This window comes from Diadema setosum, chromosome 19, assembly GCF_964275005.1.
Source record: "Diadema setosum chromosome 19, eeDiaSeto1, whole genome shotgun sequence".
Classification (NCBI taxonomy): Eukaryota; Metazoa; Echinodermata; class Echinoidea; order Diadematoida; family Diadematidae; genus Diadema; species Diadema setosum.
In genome coordinates this window covers 16,497,996-16,518,324 of record NC_092703.1, presented here as the reverse complement: position 1 = coordinate 16,518,324, position 20,329 = coordinate 16,497,996, and the positions used below count along the sequence as shown (strand labels likewise).

General features: G+C 40.9%; 1 protein-coding gene across 1 annotated transcript; it reads right to left on the bottom strand.

The window, feature by feature from the left end:
• Nucleotides 1-10,607: 10,607 nt before the first annotated feature.
• LOC140243071 (uncharacterized) lies at nucleotides 10,608-17,265 on the bottom strand. Its single transcript, XM_072322807.1, has 5 exons — nucleotides 16,789-17,265; nucleotides 15,795-16,371; nucleotides 15,097-15,282; nucleotides 14,125-14,257; nucleotides 10,608-13,368 (listed from the first exon to the last, which is right to left on the bottom strand). The coding sequence occupies exons 1-5, from the start codon at nucleotides 17,127-17,129 to the stop codon at nucleotides 11,378-11,380; spliced, it is 3,228 nt and encodes a 1,075-aa protein (XP_072178908.1). The 5' UTR covers nucleotides 17,130-17,265; the 3' UTR covers nucleotides 10,608-11,377.
• Nucleotides 17,266-20,329: the final 3,064 nt, after the last annotated feature.

Below are 20,329 nucleotides of genomic sequence, written 5' to 3'. Positions count from 1 at the left end.
CTTTACGAACGCCTGACAAACTCGAAGAGTTGTTCGCAAGAACGCCGTACGAATCTCCGTTCGTAAGGCATTCTTACGAAAGACGTAAGAGCCCTCTATGAACGACTTAAGGCGTTCTTACAATCATCGTAAGAATTTAAGTCTTCTAGAATTGTGTCTCGACCCTGCAAAATCTTGCGTAGTTCTTACGATGTTCGCACGACGTTCGTACATCCGCCTTGCGAAGAGAGGGTTTCGTACGAAGTTAAAAAAAAATCTTGGACAAGACCATCGACCAGGCTATGAACTTAAGAACCGTCTACGAACGGTCTCCGAACGCTGGTTTCGTACGGCTTTCTTAAGAAGATCTTACGAAATTGTCTAAAAATCGTTCGTACGGCGTTCGTAGCAGTTCGTAAAGGCATTTGTGACCGAGCCTTAATTTTTACCAATGTGTACATGAGCTAATTACGAACTGGCTTATTTGTATGGAGCGCCAAGTGTCACATAGCCTAGGGTTATTTTCGTCGACGAAATGACTGATTTCGTAACGAAATAGGCCATGCGACACTTGGTGCTCCATACAAATTGTCCATGGTTTATGTACCACCTTCGTGAATTCGGGCCAATGAGACACAGAGTTGCAATAAGCAATGTCATGGACAGTTTGCGTTGCTGTGAACGAACATTCTTTTACATTCAAGGGAGCTTATTCACATAAAAGCACGTTGGATTGCCCGAGAATGACATTGTAAATTGATCTTTTTTTTTAATGGCTTAGAATTCGTGGTCGTTTGAACCATCGCTGACTGTGAACCGGTCTATGAGTAAAGACCATTACAAAATTAAGGAAGTGGACGTCGTCAGAGAGAATATGATGAGGAAAAAATGCCGGTTATCTTGAAGGCAAGAGCAAGAAAAGATAAGAAAATACTGTTATACCCCGAAGAGGCTATTATTTTACTAAAATACAGTGTGCTTGTGACGATGTTTGAATGATATGTGTATGCTTCTGTATGGGACATCGCATAAAAGTGTTCTTCCTTTCGTGTCCTTGACGGTAGCATGTGGTCGGTGTCAGCAACCGATGTTAACTATTATGCAGAGTACATTCATCGCAAGCTTGTCGCCCCCGAAAATGTCACCGAGATAAAGATCTAACGATGCCCATAATGAACCCAGTTTTTTATACCCTCCTGCATGCTGCCCGCCTGTGCGTGTATCACAGTTAATGTGACCAAATGCAATCACTCTCGACCAATCAGGAAACGAGTTGTCAAATAGTCACCGCAAACTATTGTGACGTGTGGCGCTCCGTGAACACGGGATTGTACATCGTAATTGCAGGTGAAAAATATACTTGAGTACATTCGTATGTGTCAGTGTGTGTACGATTGGAAGACGTGCAAGATTTACAATCTATACACAATCGTTTTCCAACCCCACTTTCGAGCCATTATGTGATAATAACAAAATATGTGTGCTTATCAAGGTAAACTTGTCTTTGATTTGCAACAAACGGATGTGAAAATCATTCTAATGGCTTCCCTTTTATTCTAAGATCGCGTCCTGGATTTTAAAGATGGCCCTGTTTGAGTGTGTGGATAGGGCTCACCATGGCTAAAAACATTAACTTGTGTCATGACGTCAAGTGAGCTGAGACTGACTGCGACTGAAAACTTAAAGAAAGGATAAGCATTTCGACAAGAGATAACTCACACTACGCGCAGATATCATTTAGGGGCTTATTCTTGATCAAAGACATGGAGAGTTTAGTGCAAATGTACCAAAAATGATATCAGTTCAGAAAACTACAAACAGGGGCACGGGAGTATTAGACCCATACATTAGAGTAACGTGCTTCTTGTTCTGATGAATATCTTGTGGTTTCTAAAGATAAATTTGTCAACAACTAAACAGTACAGAAAATAGTCCCCGTATTGAGTTCAGTGCCATATTTTACCTTTGGAAAGCTGAGACAATGACTTTGCAACAGACTTGTTTTGTAATTGTTGCGCTGTTTAACGTGGGGGGGGGGGGGGCAAAACTCATTTCGGCAGGGGTCGGGTAAAAGCATCAGCTCACATGGCAATGCGGTGTGTCAGTGTTATTTATGCACTTGATACTCTTGCGTCTCCAGTCGCGTGGAGGGATAAGGAGAAGTTCTTACTGATAGAGACGGCAAGATTTGAAGATTTTCTCGCAGATTTAGAACTGCAGTCATTCAAAAGGGAACACGAGAGTTCCAGGGAAACTCTGAAGGGAAGATTGTGAATCGGATGACGTAATAGCAGGATACCTCATATGCCGTCAGAGTAACAGCAAACGTGTGTGTGTGTGTGTGTGTGTGTGTGTGTGTGTAAAAGTGTGTGTAATGGTTGGATGACTTTGAGTATTTTGTATTCCTTCTTGTATTTTGTACCCAGAATGGGTTATCAATTTATGTATGATTTGAAGGAAATCATTACAGATCACGGAAAAACAACAACCAAAAAATTACGACTGTGTGATGACTCTGTGTGATGTGAGTTTTGAATAGACAGGAAACCGATACACGGAGAAAAGCGCCGTCAAAGAGCTTTATATAAGTGGCATTTCATCCTCACGAGATGAGACTAGTGATGGACATTTTGGAAGCTTTACTGAGCTCTTTCCTACTCCGCTACCTGCCCGGGAATTCTTCACGAGACACCCCCTTTTTTCCCTAGGAAACGGACTCCCATGAATGCCTTCTCAAAATAGAAGGGCAGCATCCGGGATGATTTTCTCCGCCTTCCTCCGGACGAGAAGGGGCTTTCTGATCAATCCCATTTTTTTTTTCTCTCTCTTTTCTAAGAGTGTTGCTCCCGTAATAATATAAACCATCCGATTTTCCGGATTTTTCCACCACATCATCACAAGCCACAGCTGCAAGAGATCCTAAAAAGTCATTCATGAAGTAATTGCCCGCGGTAAAAGAAGACAGGCGCCCTCTTCCGGGGCTGTCTGTGTAATTTTGGGCGATTGATACGTCAACTTCCTTTCGCAGTGTATGTACCATTCTTCAAGTTTTCTTAAAATACAGTCTAAATTGATTTGCCAGTCCTAGTTTTACATGGCGTCACATGTTAGCTCGAATTATAAGTTGACATTCTTGATAATGATTACAATCAAATCATTATCATATTATCAAAGATAATTTCTATAAGGATCACATGCAATATTCCCGGGGATCATCAAGGCATTTATATTGATTGATGCAATTACTGTTATTAAATACACAGGTGCCAAATTTGTCCCTTTTCATTTTTTTTTTTTTTTTTTGGTGTCGCTGCTTCTTGGTTTATAGTTTGCTTTAGTTTATCGTTGGTTGGGGTGGAGGAGGGGGGGGGGATGGAACTGGGAACGGTTATGTAGGCAACATGATGGAGTAAGATTTCTGGAGTTTTTATTGTTTTAGCAATCAAGTCGGTTTTCTGACATGCTTTTATATGATTGCTTCTTTCAGTTTGATTTTGTATGAATGTACGTGTATCTATCTATGATGTTCTCGACGTTCTGACCTAAACACCATCAATTATTTATGTAAAAATCCCGCACTAAATTTCTTACAATATATTTATTGGACGAATAAACTGAATTGAATTGAAATGAATTGAATTATGACAAGCAGAGATATTGTTTCCTGTGGCATTATCTTACTCTTGTCCTCATGAATCTACATGGACACATCATTATCTTGAGTGGTCAATTGGGGAAAATGATGAAGTTGTAAACAAGGCACGACAACCAACAGTGAAGTGACGATTAAATGTGGTAAGAGAATACACATTTAATTGTTATGTACGCACATCAACTGTCATGTTGGTACACCAGTAATTCGTATAAAATCCATCTTTTCAAACGCGTCTTTTCTATACCATTCTTCCGTATTCTGTCGGAATGTTTGACGAAATAACGCGTCTTCCTATTAAAGATGACACTATCTGTGTTAAGTAATCAGCCCGAACAAAAGGGACCTAACTACATTGCATCTTGATTATTAAAAATAAAGGCATGAATAGCCTCTTAATTTTAGTGTGTAGAAGCGACAGACGTTGTCGATTCGCGAAAAGCTCCACTTAGCTTAATCACCACTTGATAGTAAAAGCTATGGCACAGCACAGCAGTAGCGAATCTAGTGAAGACAGTTTTAATAGCGGAACTGATTTGCGCCTCTTATCAAAACAAAGAACCCTGCATGAACGCTCTGCGTCTGCTACATAATGTTATGTATTGTCACTGGTACGGGCGCCCTCTTGCGTTGCATATGGCTACAGCATTCGTCACTGGACGTCACCAACGATGCCACGAACGGAATGCTATGTGACAAATTTGTATATAGCACTGTAAAAATTGAAACTTATTATGAGAGCTCCAGAAACGGGACTATAAAAATTGAATGCTCTACAGAAAGGAAGAAAGGGAGGAAAATCTTTTCGTCGTCAGTGTTAACTCTGGGGGAGAGGGAGATTATAATGGCAAATGTACGATGTACTAACGTAATTGATAGGAAAATTGAGGTGTCTAAGATAGCGTCACCTTGTCGGCCGGCTTCACTCGTTCATAGCCTGCAGCAAAGCTATTAACGATAAGGATGGGTCCAGTCAATTACTAGGGGCTGTCATTACCTGACACCAAATTTAGACCAATGCCCGGATAAACACATTAAAGGTCTATTTATGTGACAGGATTTTATGAGCGAACATTACCAGACATTTTATTCACTTCTGTCTCATTTATCCCGTGGGAGAAAAATAAGATTCATCTTCTTCTCTTTTTTTTTTTCTCTCTCGAAAACTTCCATCTCGTCTGGATGGATGGTGTAATATCACTCAATGCACGGACCTGAAATAAGACAGCAGCAATAACATGTTTTGGCAAATTAATTAACTTTACAATTCTTGAAAGTCTCCTCTCCGGAGACGTCATATTAAATTAGAGCCACAAATATTCCACAGAAATAGTGCTTAACGTAATCAGAGAAGGAAGAACTAAAACATGGCGAATTACAAACAAGGTTTTCGAACAAACAGTCCACTCATTTTGTTACCCAGAAATGAATCTGTTCGTTAAAGTCCTAGTAGGCCTATATGTATGTATATATATATATATATATATATATATATATATATATATATATATATATATATACATATATATTGAGCAGTCACACCGACAATGGAGAAGCCCGAATGATCATTACTACAGAGACTTAAAAAAAAAAGCTCTGTAAGCTCCAAGTTTTCCTTTATCAACATCGGACAAAGCAAAATCGTGATTCTCATTCGAGGAGAGTGTAAATGAATTTGTCTCCATTGAAACTCTTGACCTACCAAAACCAAATCCATCAATAGAAACAAGAAGGAATATGATAGCTATAGAGTAAGGCTGTATTATACGTCGTGTTCCCCTTGGCAACGGAAGCAAAAGAGTAGACTTGGGCGGGGTGAAATAATTATACTGGGTGCAGACAGAGTGAGGTATCGACAGATTGCATTTTACTGCGCTTTATAAATAAACACGTTTTTCAAGAATGAGGATTCAATGTAAGGGAAGATACTGCATAAAGTTATTGATAAGTTGAGAAAGCATAGTAAGGAACCGATATTGGGAGAGATGGAGGAAGAAAAATGATGAAAGAAGGGCAGACAGACAGAGGGACAGACAGACGAACAAACATACAGCAAGAAGAAAAATAAACGGAAACGAAAGCCGGAGTAACAGAGAAAATTGACATTGTAATAATGAGGACACATTATTGTTACCTCCAACAATCCTTTCATGGTCTCTCTTCTTCTCCTGATTGTCGACACGTTTTGTTTGTCTTTTTTTTCTTAAGCACGCATTCCAGGTATAGGTTAAGTTTGGGCTGGAAAATGTGCGGGAAAAAAAAAAAACGTGATCAACTAGTACTAGGGTCAATCTATTGTTAGTCGTAGCGGCCGGGGGAGGGTCATCCTATCTGGTCTCTATACATTCCGCTGACCAGTTGAAGTTATCCGTTATCCGGGCAAATTTAAGGAAATTTAATTTTTGAGTATCCTCTTCGGGAAAGAACAGGATATATTCTAATTTGTCCTGGACACGGACTGACCTTCTCGTTAATTCCATGTGAAAATAATCATTGAGCAGTTGCCTAAATTCTTCGTGATGGTAAAAGTCAATTTTGAATGACAGCTACAAATGTTATTACTCAACATTGTCAGAGAACAGTGAATATGGCTTCAGCAATAACAGTCACTTGAAATGCTTTCTCATGATAATAATGATAATAAAAATGACGATGGTGATAATGCTAACAAGGCAACAATAATAAGAATGATACAATGAACACAAAAAGTTCCAATGTCTATTGTCAAAAAACAAACAAACAAACAAACAACCCGAACAAACCCCAACATAAACATACTACAAAGACTCAAGATCAGCCTGCAGAGAACTACAGAATCAAGTATGCAAACACGAGTCAGAAGCCATCTGCATAGCAAGCAAATACCGAGAGTACTTTGTAAGGTGTAACTTCCTTTAACTTCTCCTTTTCCTAAATTTTCCTTCCTTTGCCCTTCCGTTTTTCTGACACTCTCTTTCTTTCTATCTTTCCGTCTTTCATTCATTCATTCATTCATTCATTCATTCATTCATTCATTCATTCATTCATTCATTCATTCATTCATTCTTTCTTTCTTTCTTTCTCTTTCAGTTGCCTCGTGTGTAAGATGACAACTTAGCACTTTTGAAGAAGAGATAAAAAGAGAGGAAATGATGAAAAGACATTATCGATGTAGAATGCGTTTTGAAGTGATCACAAAACGAAAAGAATGATGAATGGCATAGTGACGCTATGAGACGGGCTGTCAATCTGGGGGGCGTTTCATGAAGGAACTTGTCGGATAAAATATCTGACAAGTCAATTATATCCGACAAGTTTTGAGAAATTCTTTAGTCTGATTGGCTGATTTCTCTGAACTTGTCGGATATAATTGACTAGTCGGACATTTTATCCGACAAGTTCCTTCATGAAACGCCCCCCAGATTGCAACAGGGAAAGACAGGTGTATTCAGTCCCCCATCCCGTAGCCGGAGGAGCTGCCATGGTTCTGTGGACAACAACACCACGGACTGTCAAATCACGAGGTCCCTGGTTCGCGTCCTCAGGCTGCTGTGGTTGTGCCCCAGGCAAGGTACTTTATCTTCATTACCTATAGTCCCTCGGAGAGGAGTTCAAAGGTACTGTTTACAATTGAGATCAGTGATTAAAAAAAATATTCAGGTTTGAGTTTCTTCAGTTTGTCTCCCTCTACAAATGAAAATTTGTTAAGATCGCAACTGCTGATCTGTAAATTAACAAACATGTCGGAAAAAAGGAACCAGTGGGACTCGAACCTGTCATCTACTGCTTTCCGGGCAGCGACACTACCACCAGGCTGTCCCTGGTTGCCGGCAGTGACACGATGAACATGGAACAAATACCCAAGCTCCGAGATTCCGACATTGTTATGTTAAGTAGTCCAAGGCGGACAAGGCATATGAAAGAAAGATATATAAACTGAAGAAACTCAAACCTGAGCCTTCACCCCTCTGAATATCTTTCTTTCATATATCTATATATATATATATAAGGTCGTCACTATAATTGTCACTATAATTGTGAGATTTAATAAGCAAAAAATGACAAGAACTCCATGTTCTGTAAGCTGAAATACAAAAATTTTTGGCTCGCTCGCTGCGCTCGCTCGCCAAAATTTATATATAAAAAAAGATGAGAACAATACGTGATGATGACGAGGACATTTACAAATTTCGGCTCACTCGCGCGCACTAATTTAGAGTATTTTTTAAAGTCCTCAGTTTTTTGGTATAAATCGATATCTATATCTTGATTAGAATTGTAAGATTTGGTAAGCAAAAAATGACAAGAATTCCATGTTTTGTAAGCTGAAACACAAAAATTTTCGGCTCGCTCGCTGCGCTCGCTCGCCAAAATCTATCAAAATTCATTACATTTATATCACCCTCAAAAGATCCCTTTTAAGTGCTTGAAAAAGCATCATGTGGACTTTGTTTAAAGTCCCTACCGGGATGGGGTTGGGGTTGAACACTTTTTCAGAAATTAGGGGCGCAATTTTCGTGCTTGCCCTGGGCGCCGTTTTCCCTAGATACGCCACTGCTTGTCCGCCTTGGACTACTTAACATAACAATGTCGGAATCTCGGAGCTTGGGTATTTGTTCCATGTTCATCGTGTCACTGCCGGCAACCAGGGACAGCCTGGTGGTAGTGTCGCTGCCCGGAAAGCAGTAGATGACAGGTTCGAGTCCCACTGGTTCCTTTTTTCCGACATGTTTGTTAATTTACAGATCAGCAGTTGCGATCTTAACAAATCTTCATTTGTAGAGGGAGACAAACTGAAGAAACTCAAACCTGAGCCTTCACCCCTCTGAATAAGCCAGTTCGGAGTTCCACTTTGCGCATGAGCAGAAACAAGGTCATTCGGACCAACAGGCATGTTGGTTTTTAAATTTACTGGGATAAGCATCTGTCATGTAATGATTATTCATGTAATCCTTATAAATGCCGCTTGCCAGCACATCCACCTGACAGCAAAAGTGGTATTTGGCAATATCAATAGAAAGAGATTGTCAGTACATCCAATGCAAAATAATGAAATGGATGCTTTCTCAAGTGTGAATTGACAGATCATTCTGCTCATCTGGTCTACGCAAGTTTATTCTTTGTTTGAACGGGATTGATGAATCCCATAAATTGTTACGTAAAGCTTATACATTATGTCGCTCTGAAAACGAGTGAAGTGCCCCTAACCAACTGAGAAAAAAGAAAGGTCATTCGTACCAATGTGCCCATGAGCTAACTCCGAACTGGCTTATAATATCTTTCTTTCAAAAAAAAAAAAAAAATATTGTTCGAGTTATCACATTTGATGCATATGTGTATGTCAGTTGTATCACAAAACATCCTACCATACAAAAATTTCGCAATATAGCCCAAAATATAAGAAGATATCACTATTTTCTCACTAAACCATACGGTTTAGTCTGGAAACAATCTTATAAAAGCTATTGTTCACATTTTGTATATTCAACAGTACTTGACATTGATTATAATGATTACAATTTTTACATTGGTTGTTTCCATCCCTAACTCCCATTTTACAACTATTTTGGAGCACTAACATGACTAAAGCTGGGTTTTTGTTTCATCTGCAAATGGTAAATAATGCCTTTAAGCCGTCGTCGGTCCTTGCTTGGTTCGCGGCCATGTGAAATAAATCAATTCAGTTTAATTCTCTCGACACCGACGAGACGTCCCCTTGTCAGATGCCACAATGAGGCTTTTAACCTGGGAAGACACGGTCGTCTGTGAAGTGTTCTGACAGGTAAGGAGCTACTCACGGACATAGGTCCTATCTCATGGCAACGCTCAATCAAGCACGTGACTGGTCACCAGAGGGGCTGGAGAAATAATTGAAATCATCCGTCTGATACATGCAGGGGGGCGTTTCATCAACGAGTTCGTCGGAGATTTCACCGACAAATTTGCTATCAGCCAATCAGACCAAGGATTTCATTAGCTTTTAACAGTTGTCAGCGTAAATCCTTGCGTCTGATTGGCTGATAGCAAATTCGTCGGTGAAAACCTCCGACGAACTCGTTGATGAAACGCCCCCCAGATCCGTCTATTTTCGCCAAATCTTCTTGTTTTGTTTTTATTTTTGTCCGAGTTTCATTTGTGACGTCGATTATCGGACAAAGATTTCCCGGGGCTCTGCTGATGATGTTGATATTGTGATTAATCGCAATCAGTAACAACAATAATAATGATATTAATGCTATCAATTATTATTCATGTAGTCTTGGTTACATTCTTCAGCAAAGCCAGTATCCATCAACAACATTTCCAGATTCAATCTCTCATCTTTTCTAAGAGATGCAATGGGTTAATGGAAAACACGGTTAACGAACCCGAGGCTAGTATGTGTAAACTAATAGGGTCCTCAACAAGGCGAACTCGGCTTGGTAACTCGAGAAAGCAACTAGACAAACTATTCACGTTTGATATTCTCTTCTACTGTACCGCCTTCGGAAATGAGCCGTACTGGTTGATGCACATCAAAGTTTTCATTTCATTCTCGTATCCCAATATATTCTAATTTCATTTCACCGACTCGTAACTTTCCCTTTGATGTGTGCGCAAAAATATCCCAAGAATTTTATTTTCGGGGATGATAATATAGGAACTTCGTATACCCCTGTCGGATTTGAAATTCATTAATGCTCCTAAATTGTGCTACAGAACATAATTTTGATGAGAAGGATACAGGGTTTCCTTTTGATTTCACATAAAAAGAGTAAATCTCATGACGATTTTGTGTGCAGGCCAATTGGTGAGTTGTGAGGACGGACGACATTATTACCTCATCTAATTTGCATATGTGATTGCAACCGATACCACTATACTGCAAGGAGCGGCAGGCGTCGGGGAGGTGAGTGAATGAGATTGAGTATTAAATATAGGAATTGTCGCGAAAATCTTTACACTCATACAATTGAGAAACAATTAAGACAGAACTTGTCACTCTTTATCCATTTAGACGACTATAGAATAACAAATTTATTCAAATAAGTAATTGATCACGAATAACAAGAAGTCGAAAGAAAAGGGACACAGAAACGTGGTAACATTCGCAATCCAAAAACACTAATAACAACTTGATAAAGTGAAAAAAAATGTTATTCTAGTCTTCTTCAAGCATAGTATTTCATTGAGAAGAGAGGAGAAGATAGACAGTTAAAATCTGGAAACAAAAAAAAAAAAGATATTAAGGGAGTAACAACGAAAGTAACGCAGAGAAAAAGAGCAAAAAAAAAAAAAAGAAGAAAAAAAGAGTGACAGAGCAAGCTGCACGGTGGCAAATTGTAACAACAGACAAAAACGTGTCTCTACAAACATCTATCTCATTATGCCATATATACAGAAACAATCATCAAACAACTGATTATTCATTATTCAAAGGGGAAATATATACCCGTAAAATATATTCTACTCTCATATTATAAGCTATTAATACACTTACAAAATGTTTTGGGACAACCTCTTGTTGTGTGTGTGTGTGTGTGTGTGTGTTTTTCAACTGTGCTCGTCTTTAAAGCACTGGCAAAATCAGTGAGTCTCCAGTTCTGTTTGGTGCTCGGCAAGATGTAGGAAGGTATTACATTTCTTTTTCTTCTTTTTTTTTTAAATATGAAATATACATTATGCATAGTTTGTCTTAGGGATTGGAATTAAGTTTATAAAATCTGGTAGTATGAGACGAATCCGAATCATCTAATGAGACTGGAAAACGTTCAACGGAGGATGCGGCTACATACGGGCGGGTGGGTGTCCATTCATTGGAAACATGGGTCTGTAGCCAGGAGGTCCATTCAGAGGCATACCTCCCGGGGGAGGAAATCGAGGAAGTGTCTGTAAACCAGGCAGGGGAGGAGGAGGATGCCGCATCATATGTTGATGGATCATCAGCTGCTGCTGATGATGCTGTCGGTACAGATGCTGCTGCTGCTGTGCGGCAATGTGCATGGCCATCTGGTGCTGGTGCCATGCAGTTTGCGCGTTGAATGGGCGTGGCCCTTGTTTCCTCGGACCATTCCCACCACCCTGGGGTTGGTTGGTTGGCTGCAACAGCGGAAGTCTGGTCGGTAGCCGTTGCCGACAGGGCGGGTCTGGTAGCAGCGGCGGTGGAAAGGGGACGGGTCCACAGGTGGGGTTTACAGGAGTGCCCATCAAAGGTTGCGGGACGGGCGCAGGGTTAGGAGGGTTACCTGCTGCTACTTTGGTGCTGTTCTCTGTATGACTTACAGTCGTTCGTGGTGGACGACTTGCGTCTGAACTTTCTTGTTGCTTCGATACCGGAATGGCAATAGGAGTCTTGTTGCCAACTTTTGGCTTGCACTGACTGGCAGAGCAGCGAGGGACGTTGGTGACTGCGGCCTCACAATTTGTGACCTCTGCGGCTTCAGTATACGGGCAATTTCCTTCATTCTTCTGGAGGGTGTTTTGCTTCAACTCAACACCATTACCAGTCACTCCCTTCAAAGATTCAGACGATGTCTTGTTTTCATTATGGCTGGCATTGGCGTTCGAGCTGGTGATGGATACGCAGCTTTTATTGCGTGGCTGATTCCCATAACTCTGTTTCAGAAAGGCGAGCCGTTCGTTCGTGATAGATTGCTGTCGGTGAGTGTTAATCTGGAGTGCTTTCATCACTTTATCGTGGTTTGATCCGTTCACTGCTCCTGTCCGTTTGACGTCCGGCGTACCCTCAACGTCCTTTGGTGTGGCCTTTATCACTTCCTCTTGTCCATTGCCCGATGATGTAGGGACGTGCGCATCGCCCTGTTGAATTTCGATCCTCCGCAGCTGAGGGACGCGTTGGGTCACCACACCGCCATTATCGTCGTCCCCGGCCCCTGGGGTCCAGGGTTGGTGGTGCTCATCTCCATCCATATTGGACAGCTCCCAGTCCCTTGCTGGCGTCCAAGGCCGTCTACCGACGACGATGGGAATGTTGTGAGGGATCAGTCTATTTGCCTTTCCCTTGCTAATCGGACGTTGCAGCAGAGGATGACGAGCTCCATTTGGGCTACCTGCCATTTTGCTATTTGACTGATCACTTTCTCTTCCTAGTACGGCTCCGGATATTAACTGTTTGTCTAATTTACTCGTCTGAAAATCATTTTCATCAGATCGAAGTTTGCTAGCAGCTTCCACCTTAGTAAGGGGTCTGCTCGTCACAGCACCATGGTCTTGTAGCTTTCCAACTCGTCCAACCGTTCCTGAGGAGTCCGACTCGAGTGTTTTTTCAACATTTACATTGGTCAAGTCCTTCTTGGGATCATTCCGGTCCTCAGTTATATTGGACTGCACAACGTTCTGACAGAGTTCCATTTCCGTGTGTTCATCCAGACCCTCCAACTTCATCGCGAAACTATCTGCCTCTGCACTGTCGTGTGTTGTGGCTAAAGTTTGGCTGTCGCGTCCGAAGTCACTGGCATTCACGCGCTCTGTGTCGATCGGCTGGAACAGTCGAGTTTTGGCTCTCGGCTTTGACTCGAAGTTCTTCGCCAATCTCGTCACCGCCGCACTTCTTCTACGGCGAGTCGCAATCGTCGCGCGATCTGCGAAACCGGGCCGAAAGAAATTCGGCGGGTATTCTGGGTTCAGCGCTAAATCGTCGAGAACTTCGTAACCGACGTCGGACAGGAGGCCGTCCGATTGAAAGTCATTGCGATTAAGATCAGCATTCACCATATCGCAGATGTCGACTATCATTCCCTCGTCGCATACTGTGCTTTCTTCAATGCACAGAAAAAAACAAAACAAAGGAAAAACACGAAACCTACAAAATTAACGTGTCCATTGCTACAACGAAGAGTTTTATTCAAGATACTCACGTCCGACTTCTCATTAACTTGAAAAGCATTACATAATATTGTGTCTTTCCTCAACATTCAAGCAATAAGACGGACCATGTCAGCTTCGTATCGCAGCATTTTAAGATCAATTTCCTTTTTTTTTTTCAGGATCCATGTTGACTTTAATGCGTTGGAATTCTCGTGTATCCTCAGGGTTATTCTTCTTTTAGGCGCGGTCAGACTGGCAAAAGATCGAGAAGATTAAGTTCGAAATCTATAAGATCTCAAAGTTTTGCCAGTGTGACCGCAAACTTCCGGCGAAACTTCTCGCAAAACCTTTATGGCGCCTTATATGACGAACCCACACTGGCAATATTTACTCATTCTATTACTACTTAAATCACCAGAGTTAGAGATGTGCTCATCGATCGATTGTTGGCAATGAAAATGATAATAAAGAGAAATGATTATCCAATAAACAGCGCCGCTTTGAACAATTTTGTACTTGTTTTGTTTCTAACTTCGTGCGCTAATGAGACGAATTTGAGGGATTGTGATGACCTAAAAAAAACCCCAACAGAATATTACTTTAATTTCACACGTTACAGAGAATTCAAAGTGAGCAATGTATATGCAAGGCAATATTTGACGACCTTAAGGAAGAAGACGATTTATCCCATAGTCCTTGACACTCACCTGCTTCTGTCAGTGTTGCCACAGAGGGCGCTTCACACTCCTCTATCTGTAAAACCGCCAGGGCATCGTCCTCCGTCGCACCATCAAGACTTGGTTTGTCACTCTGCATCTCTTTCTGTTGTTGTTCGCATTCCTGCAGGAAAAATTTCGTCGGAAAAGCAACATAAGCTGCAGTCATCATAGCTGCGGCATATGAACAAACATTCAAACTATAGCAATGGCGAATAGCTTATTATCTATTAAACGATATCGTTGTTGGTAGATATTGAGATGCGGTTTATCAACACTAGATCAGGCGGCAATATTACTATGGTGTTGATATCATCTAATGCACGTACTACTTTTTATTTATTTTCACGTTTTGCCACTTCAACTACACATACCCGCAGTTATCACAACATGTATACGACTACCTATTCATTACTGCTTACACACCTATCCCTTGAAACTTCTAACCGTTTATAAGCTACCGTATCTGTCATAAATAACACTTTAAATACCGACTTCGTTGCCTCATAACACTAATATAACAATTATACGGATGTTGTGCCTAGGAACAATACCAGCTCAGGCTTCTTGAAAAATCGTCGTTAAAATATTATTTTAAAAAAATAATGGTAATTATAACAGAGGGTATTCATAATGCCTTTCCTACTCAGATTGAGCGCTCATAGCATGAAAAATCTCTCACTCATCATAAAAGAGAGAAAGGAATAGAGATTAGAGAAAGAAAGAAAGAAAGAGAGAAAGGAGAGGAATTAAATAGTCATTGACTGCTGTGTGAAATAGGAGTGCTTTCAGTGCTGTCTAAGAAGAATCAAATGAGGAGATAGTACGAATGTTGTATGTATAAGGGAAGCTTGTTTCAGACAGAGGAACCCGCGTGAACACATTTTTCTCCGGTTGGGGGAAAATTCTGATCACCTACATTATCAAAGTCTTCTAGAGTATTTCCATTCACGTATTCCTCACCTGTCTTATTGCTTGAATTCCCTCTCTCACAGTGTCCTCTGCACGCATTTCCGTCCCATGGTTGTCGTCAGTCTTCTTCGTTCCATCGTTTTCGTGCTCGACGTCACCATCTCGCTGACCATTAGGTGTGGTGTCATCGGGTAAAACGGGTTCTAGACGAAACGGAGATCTCAGGAAACCATCTTTCTACTCCCCGTGTAAAGATGACAGAAAGAAACAAAATAATGACATGTATGACTTGTGGAGCAGAGACATGGACAGTTAACAAAGCGATGAGTGACAGGATAGAAAGTTTTTTGGTGTGGTGCTATAGGAGAGCTCACCCTCCCCCCCCCCCCCCAAAAAAAAAAAAAAAAAACCACGAAAAATAAAACCCCGGAAAAAAACCTATATCAGCAATGTTTCCATTACATCACTGACCGTCTAACGGTTGATCACAGTGGCTACTTATTTTCGTCAAATTTTCTATGTGCTTGTAAATATCTGTAAATTGTATTATAATGTAAATAGCACCAGTCTGCAAGAATCTTCAATCTATTGAAGGAGGCAGACTTAATCATAAGAAGAAGAAGGAGAAGAAGAAGAAGAAGACTACTGGTACAAGCCGTATAGATCTAGTCATATTATTAAACACGAATAATTTTCATTCAAACATTTAAAATTAAAACGTCCTGAAAGCAACAATTCTCGCAACTCACCTCCGCAACCTCATTCAGTGAATTCCACGAGACTCTTAGTGCTTCGGGTGTCGGAGGTTTCCGAAGTCTCTCGGAGCGGTTTCGTCTCCCCCGACTGCGTGACGTCAGCATACGTTGATGGGCACGCCTCCACGACTTCTTCGGAAACTGAGTTTCGAAATAAGATCTGAACAGAATCGGCTCGTGATACAATACATATTCCTTCCATTCCGTAGTTCGTCGAGAAGTCGGAGCTTCGTTCTCGGATTCGGGAACTTCGGCTGCGCAAGGAGTGCTTGTTCTGAATCGGTCGGAATCGTCAGGACGATTTGATTTCCGAAACCTATCACATGTTTCCGTCAGGTTCACTTCATTGCCATCAGCGTTCAATGTGCCGCTTGCCACGGGAGTCACGTCAGGCAAGGTTACTTCGAGCTGACTCGCAAGATCTCCCGTTGTTTCCCGTAGAGTGCATTGCTGAGTCGAATCGCTGCCCAATCCCGATTCTAAATTACAGTCTATCAGCTCAGGGCGAACAGATCCAAGCCATGCCTTTGCTGGCTCCAGCTCGGGAAATTCGATATCTACCCCTGTTTCCCTGTTCACATGGAGAAAAGACAGAAAATTGCAATGCATAGCTTATGGAGAAAATCCACCCCAAAGATAAATGAGTTCGGAAAGAGAGAGAGAAAAAAAGATCTCTACAGAATGTTCCAAAAATGACAAAAATGGGATCAGAAACAAGAAAGATATAACACTTTGAAATTTCAGTTTTTTCGAAAAACATTTCTCGACCAGTCCTTATGAATATTCAAATGAGCGAGTTATTCATGTCAGACCCTCACAATTTTTGCAGAGAATAATATGTAGAACCTACAAAATCTTTTACACTCTTCTGTCATAAAATCGCTCACAGAATAACCAGGTAACGGTTTCAGGGACTGACCAACTAGGCTTTCTGGGATAGACTCTCTCTAGACTCTCTCTTTAGTGCAATAGTGTTATAACTTTTTACCTGTTGATTTTATACCAACGGCTGGACTCGCTGTGCCTAGCTGAGCTACTATTTTTCGGCTCCCGCCTCCTTTCCTTAGTGCAGCGCAGCGTAGTCAGAAGTTCGGAAAGCCGATCAGCTGCAGTGGTTTTCCGAAATCGTCTTCGGAGTTGCCGATGATGTCGCACGAGCCACTCGCAGTGGTTGTGCCAGCGGTCGAGCACAGGAGCCCAGCGGCGCGAACTCTCCACACGGTCCGCTAGGCACGACAAGGGAGAAAGGGGATCGTGTCCGAGAGTTACCTGACACGAACCTCCCCTTTCGAATCCAAGCCGCCAAGATGCTTCGTCACAGGGATACATTTTCTCACAAACATTGGAGTGATATCACATCGACAGGAAGAATACGTCTTCCGTTCGAAATGAAATGCTCAGCATCATAAGCAATGCCAATGCTATGGCAATGCTCAGGGTGAGAAGAGAATGCGTATTAAAGCAGATACGGTTGCCTGGATACATTGTTCAGCGCACAATGGGTGCGCGCTGCATCCCGCTTACGCGCTTAGATGCGTCAAGAAACAACGGCATTATGACGTCACCTGTCAACAATAGGGAACTGTGTTTTACAGGTATTAGCCCACATTTGTAAACCTGCAGCAATTGGTCTCATATTTTAGTTAGCATGGAGTTTGGGTATGATTGCAGTAACACCTGTGCAAAATTTCGTTCCAATTAGTCCATTACTTTCATAAAAAATAAATGAAAATGCACCGTATTCATGCGTATAAAAACGCTCGCTAGCTGCGGTCCACGCACGTACTACTGTACATGCATGCGATACATGTGTAAGTTAATGTACGTAGCTAGCCCGCGCTCGTAATTCGATTTTGGGTCGGGTTGACCCGGTTTGAAAATTGATTTTAAAACGATGATTTTCTCTCTTTTATCGAATGGTATAGACAAAGAGCAACAGGTGAGGTATGTTACTGTTATAACGTGTACTTGAAGTCATATTGGACCTGTTTTATGCAGTTTTGATTTTCGTGGGTTTGCAAATGTGGGCTAGTACCTTTAAGACAAAGGATTTGTTCTGCGTGACGGATACAGCGATTCGCTTTCTTGACCTTTGAAGTTGTTGTAATGTCTTTATTGATAAGTAAAAACAAAGGACATGTTGACATGATAATACCAGGCCCATGGTTCTATTCTGGACACATGGCAGGTAATGACACATTTATAGATACTTACAGTGAATAAATAACAATATAGCTATATTTACAACAGATTTGTGAGGTTCACAACAATCACCCATTTTTTCCACCATACAAAGGAATACATAAGGTCACGCAGTACACATACACTGTCTTTACATTTCTAGTTGCTGAAGTGTTAATCAACTGTGCTAATTTTATAATCATTAGCCCTCGACTATAATTCCCTTCTGCTAAAGAATCTTCATCCAGGGCCGGAGGAAAGGGGGGAGGGGGAGGTGGGGCTCGGGCCCCACTTTTTTTTTTTTTTTTTTAAAGCACAATACTAGTACATGGAATATAATAGTGTGTAACCACTTTGGCCCACCCCCACTTGTTTTTTTTTTTTTATCTTTACGTTGCAGCAGCCATGTATTTTCATTTTAGATAATGCATATGCCATTCAATGTCAATTCAAAACACAAGAGAAAGAAAGAATGTCTTCAACTTAGTCGACAATTTTTGTCTTCACTTTTCTATGAAATTACCATGCTTACCCTGAATTCACGTTGTAAAACACCCTGTTAGAATGGCAGAACTCCTCACGTGAAAACGTTCTTTTATGAAATACATGCAATACCTTTTTCAACTAGGCGATAGTCGAAAAGGCGAAAAGAGGGCGTGACGATATTACATAAAGCAAAGCAAAAAAAAAAAAAAAACCCACCAAAAACAAAAAAAAACCCAACTTATTTTGTTTATCTTTACAGCCGCCAACTCGACATTTATTTGTCAAAATTTGATTTGCCGCGCACTAAGCGCACAGTCAATCTTATCGGAAAAAAAAAACAAACAAAACTAACTATGAAGGAATGACGCGAGAAATAGCGTTTTTTAACACTCCCACAAAATCACACCATATCGGCGTGAATTTGCACGTAACAAATATAGGCGTGCATTGCAAAATCGTTTCGCTTTGCTGCTATTGATAATCATATTTATTCATTTTTTCTCAGATCGTGCTGCTTATGATTCGAGATTATTTGTTTGAATATGCTGGTCCAAACTATATTATAGGCGAAGTTAAGGGATGGATTGATAGTGACAACGATGACGAACACACGATATACTTTGCTGGGAAAAGATAATTCTATCAAAACCAATTGAGCAAGCGCATGATAATTATGAAAACTGGCATGTTAAATCAAGACATTTTGGAAGCAAAATCACATCCTCGTCCTTGGAAATCAGTGAATCAGCGTACATTAAAAGGGTAGGCGCCGTTATTCGAAAGAAATGTGTACATTTCTCGATTTGTTTTTCAATCTTCTTAATTTCAAGCAATTTGTCCTTTCTTGTAGGTAGGCAACTCAAATTCGCTCGAAGTTCAAAGCCAGGTTTCGATGGACATAGCGCTAAGAGCAAACAATCTGATGATAAAACTGTGGAATAACAGAATTCAATTATGAGCTAGACTACATCTTTGTCACGCACCATGCCAGTGAGAGAACGATTTTGTGTTGGATTTTTATTCGTGTTATTTTATTACGATGTTTACTTAAAATCAACATTTGGGATCATTTCCACTTACAATACTTGAGAAGACCAAACTTAAACATGGTTAGCATGGACAGCTTATCCTTGAATCCATGGATTATGGTGGCAACATTCCTTTATGCAAACACTCATGACTTGGAATTATTTTCTTTGTTGTTGGAAGTTATTATCAGAATTGAGTTGATGATACATGTAATTTGTTTGGAGATGTTTTCCCCTTCGGTACCGTGAAATCGCTTATCTCCTGTACCTTCATGTCGCTTGCATTTAGACCTACACATAAACATCATATTTCTAAAGGTTGTGTCTTATGAGCGTGAAGCTAAGCATGTCTCACATTTCTCTGAAAACATGGACTCGCCTTGCAATGAAAGCTTTGCAATCGAGACTATCATAACCAGTAGCGGATGTAGATGGGGGGGGGGGGGGGGGGGCGGAGGGGGGGGGGCCTTCCCCCTTGGGCTCCTCATTGTTTTGTTTTGCTTTGTCTTGGTTTTTTTGTTTGTTTGTTTGTTTGTTTGTTTGCTTGTTTGTTTTTGCTTGTCAGCCAATTTTGTGGCAGCCATAAATTTGAAAACTTTTTTTGTTTGCTTCATGTCAGCCGATTTTGGAAGAGAATTGGCACCAGAAAATGTGAAAACCTATTTCTTTTCTTATTTTTTATTTTTGGGCTTGTCATGACCCAAACTTAACCCCCTCCCCCAGCTAAAAAGCTATATCCGCCCCTGATAACACGAAACCTCAACGGTCAAGTCACAACAACAAACACGATGTAATGTCAAATAAGACATGAAATAAGTCAAACATTCTACATTA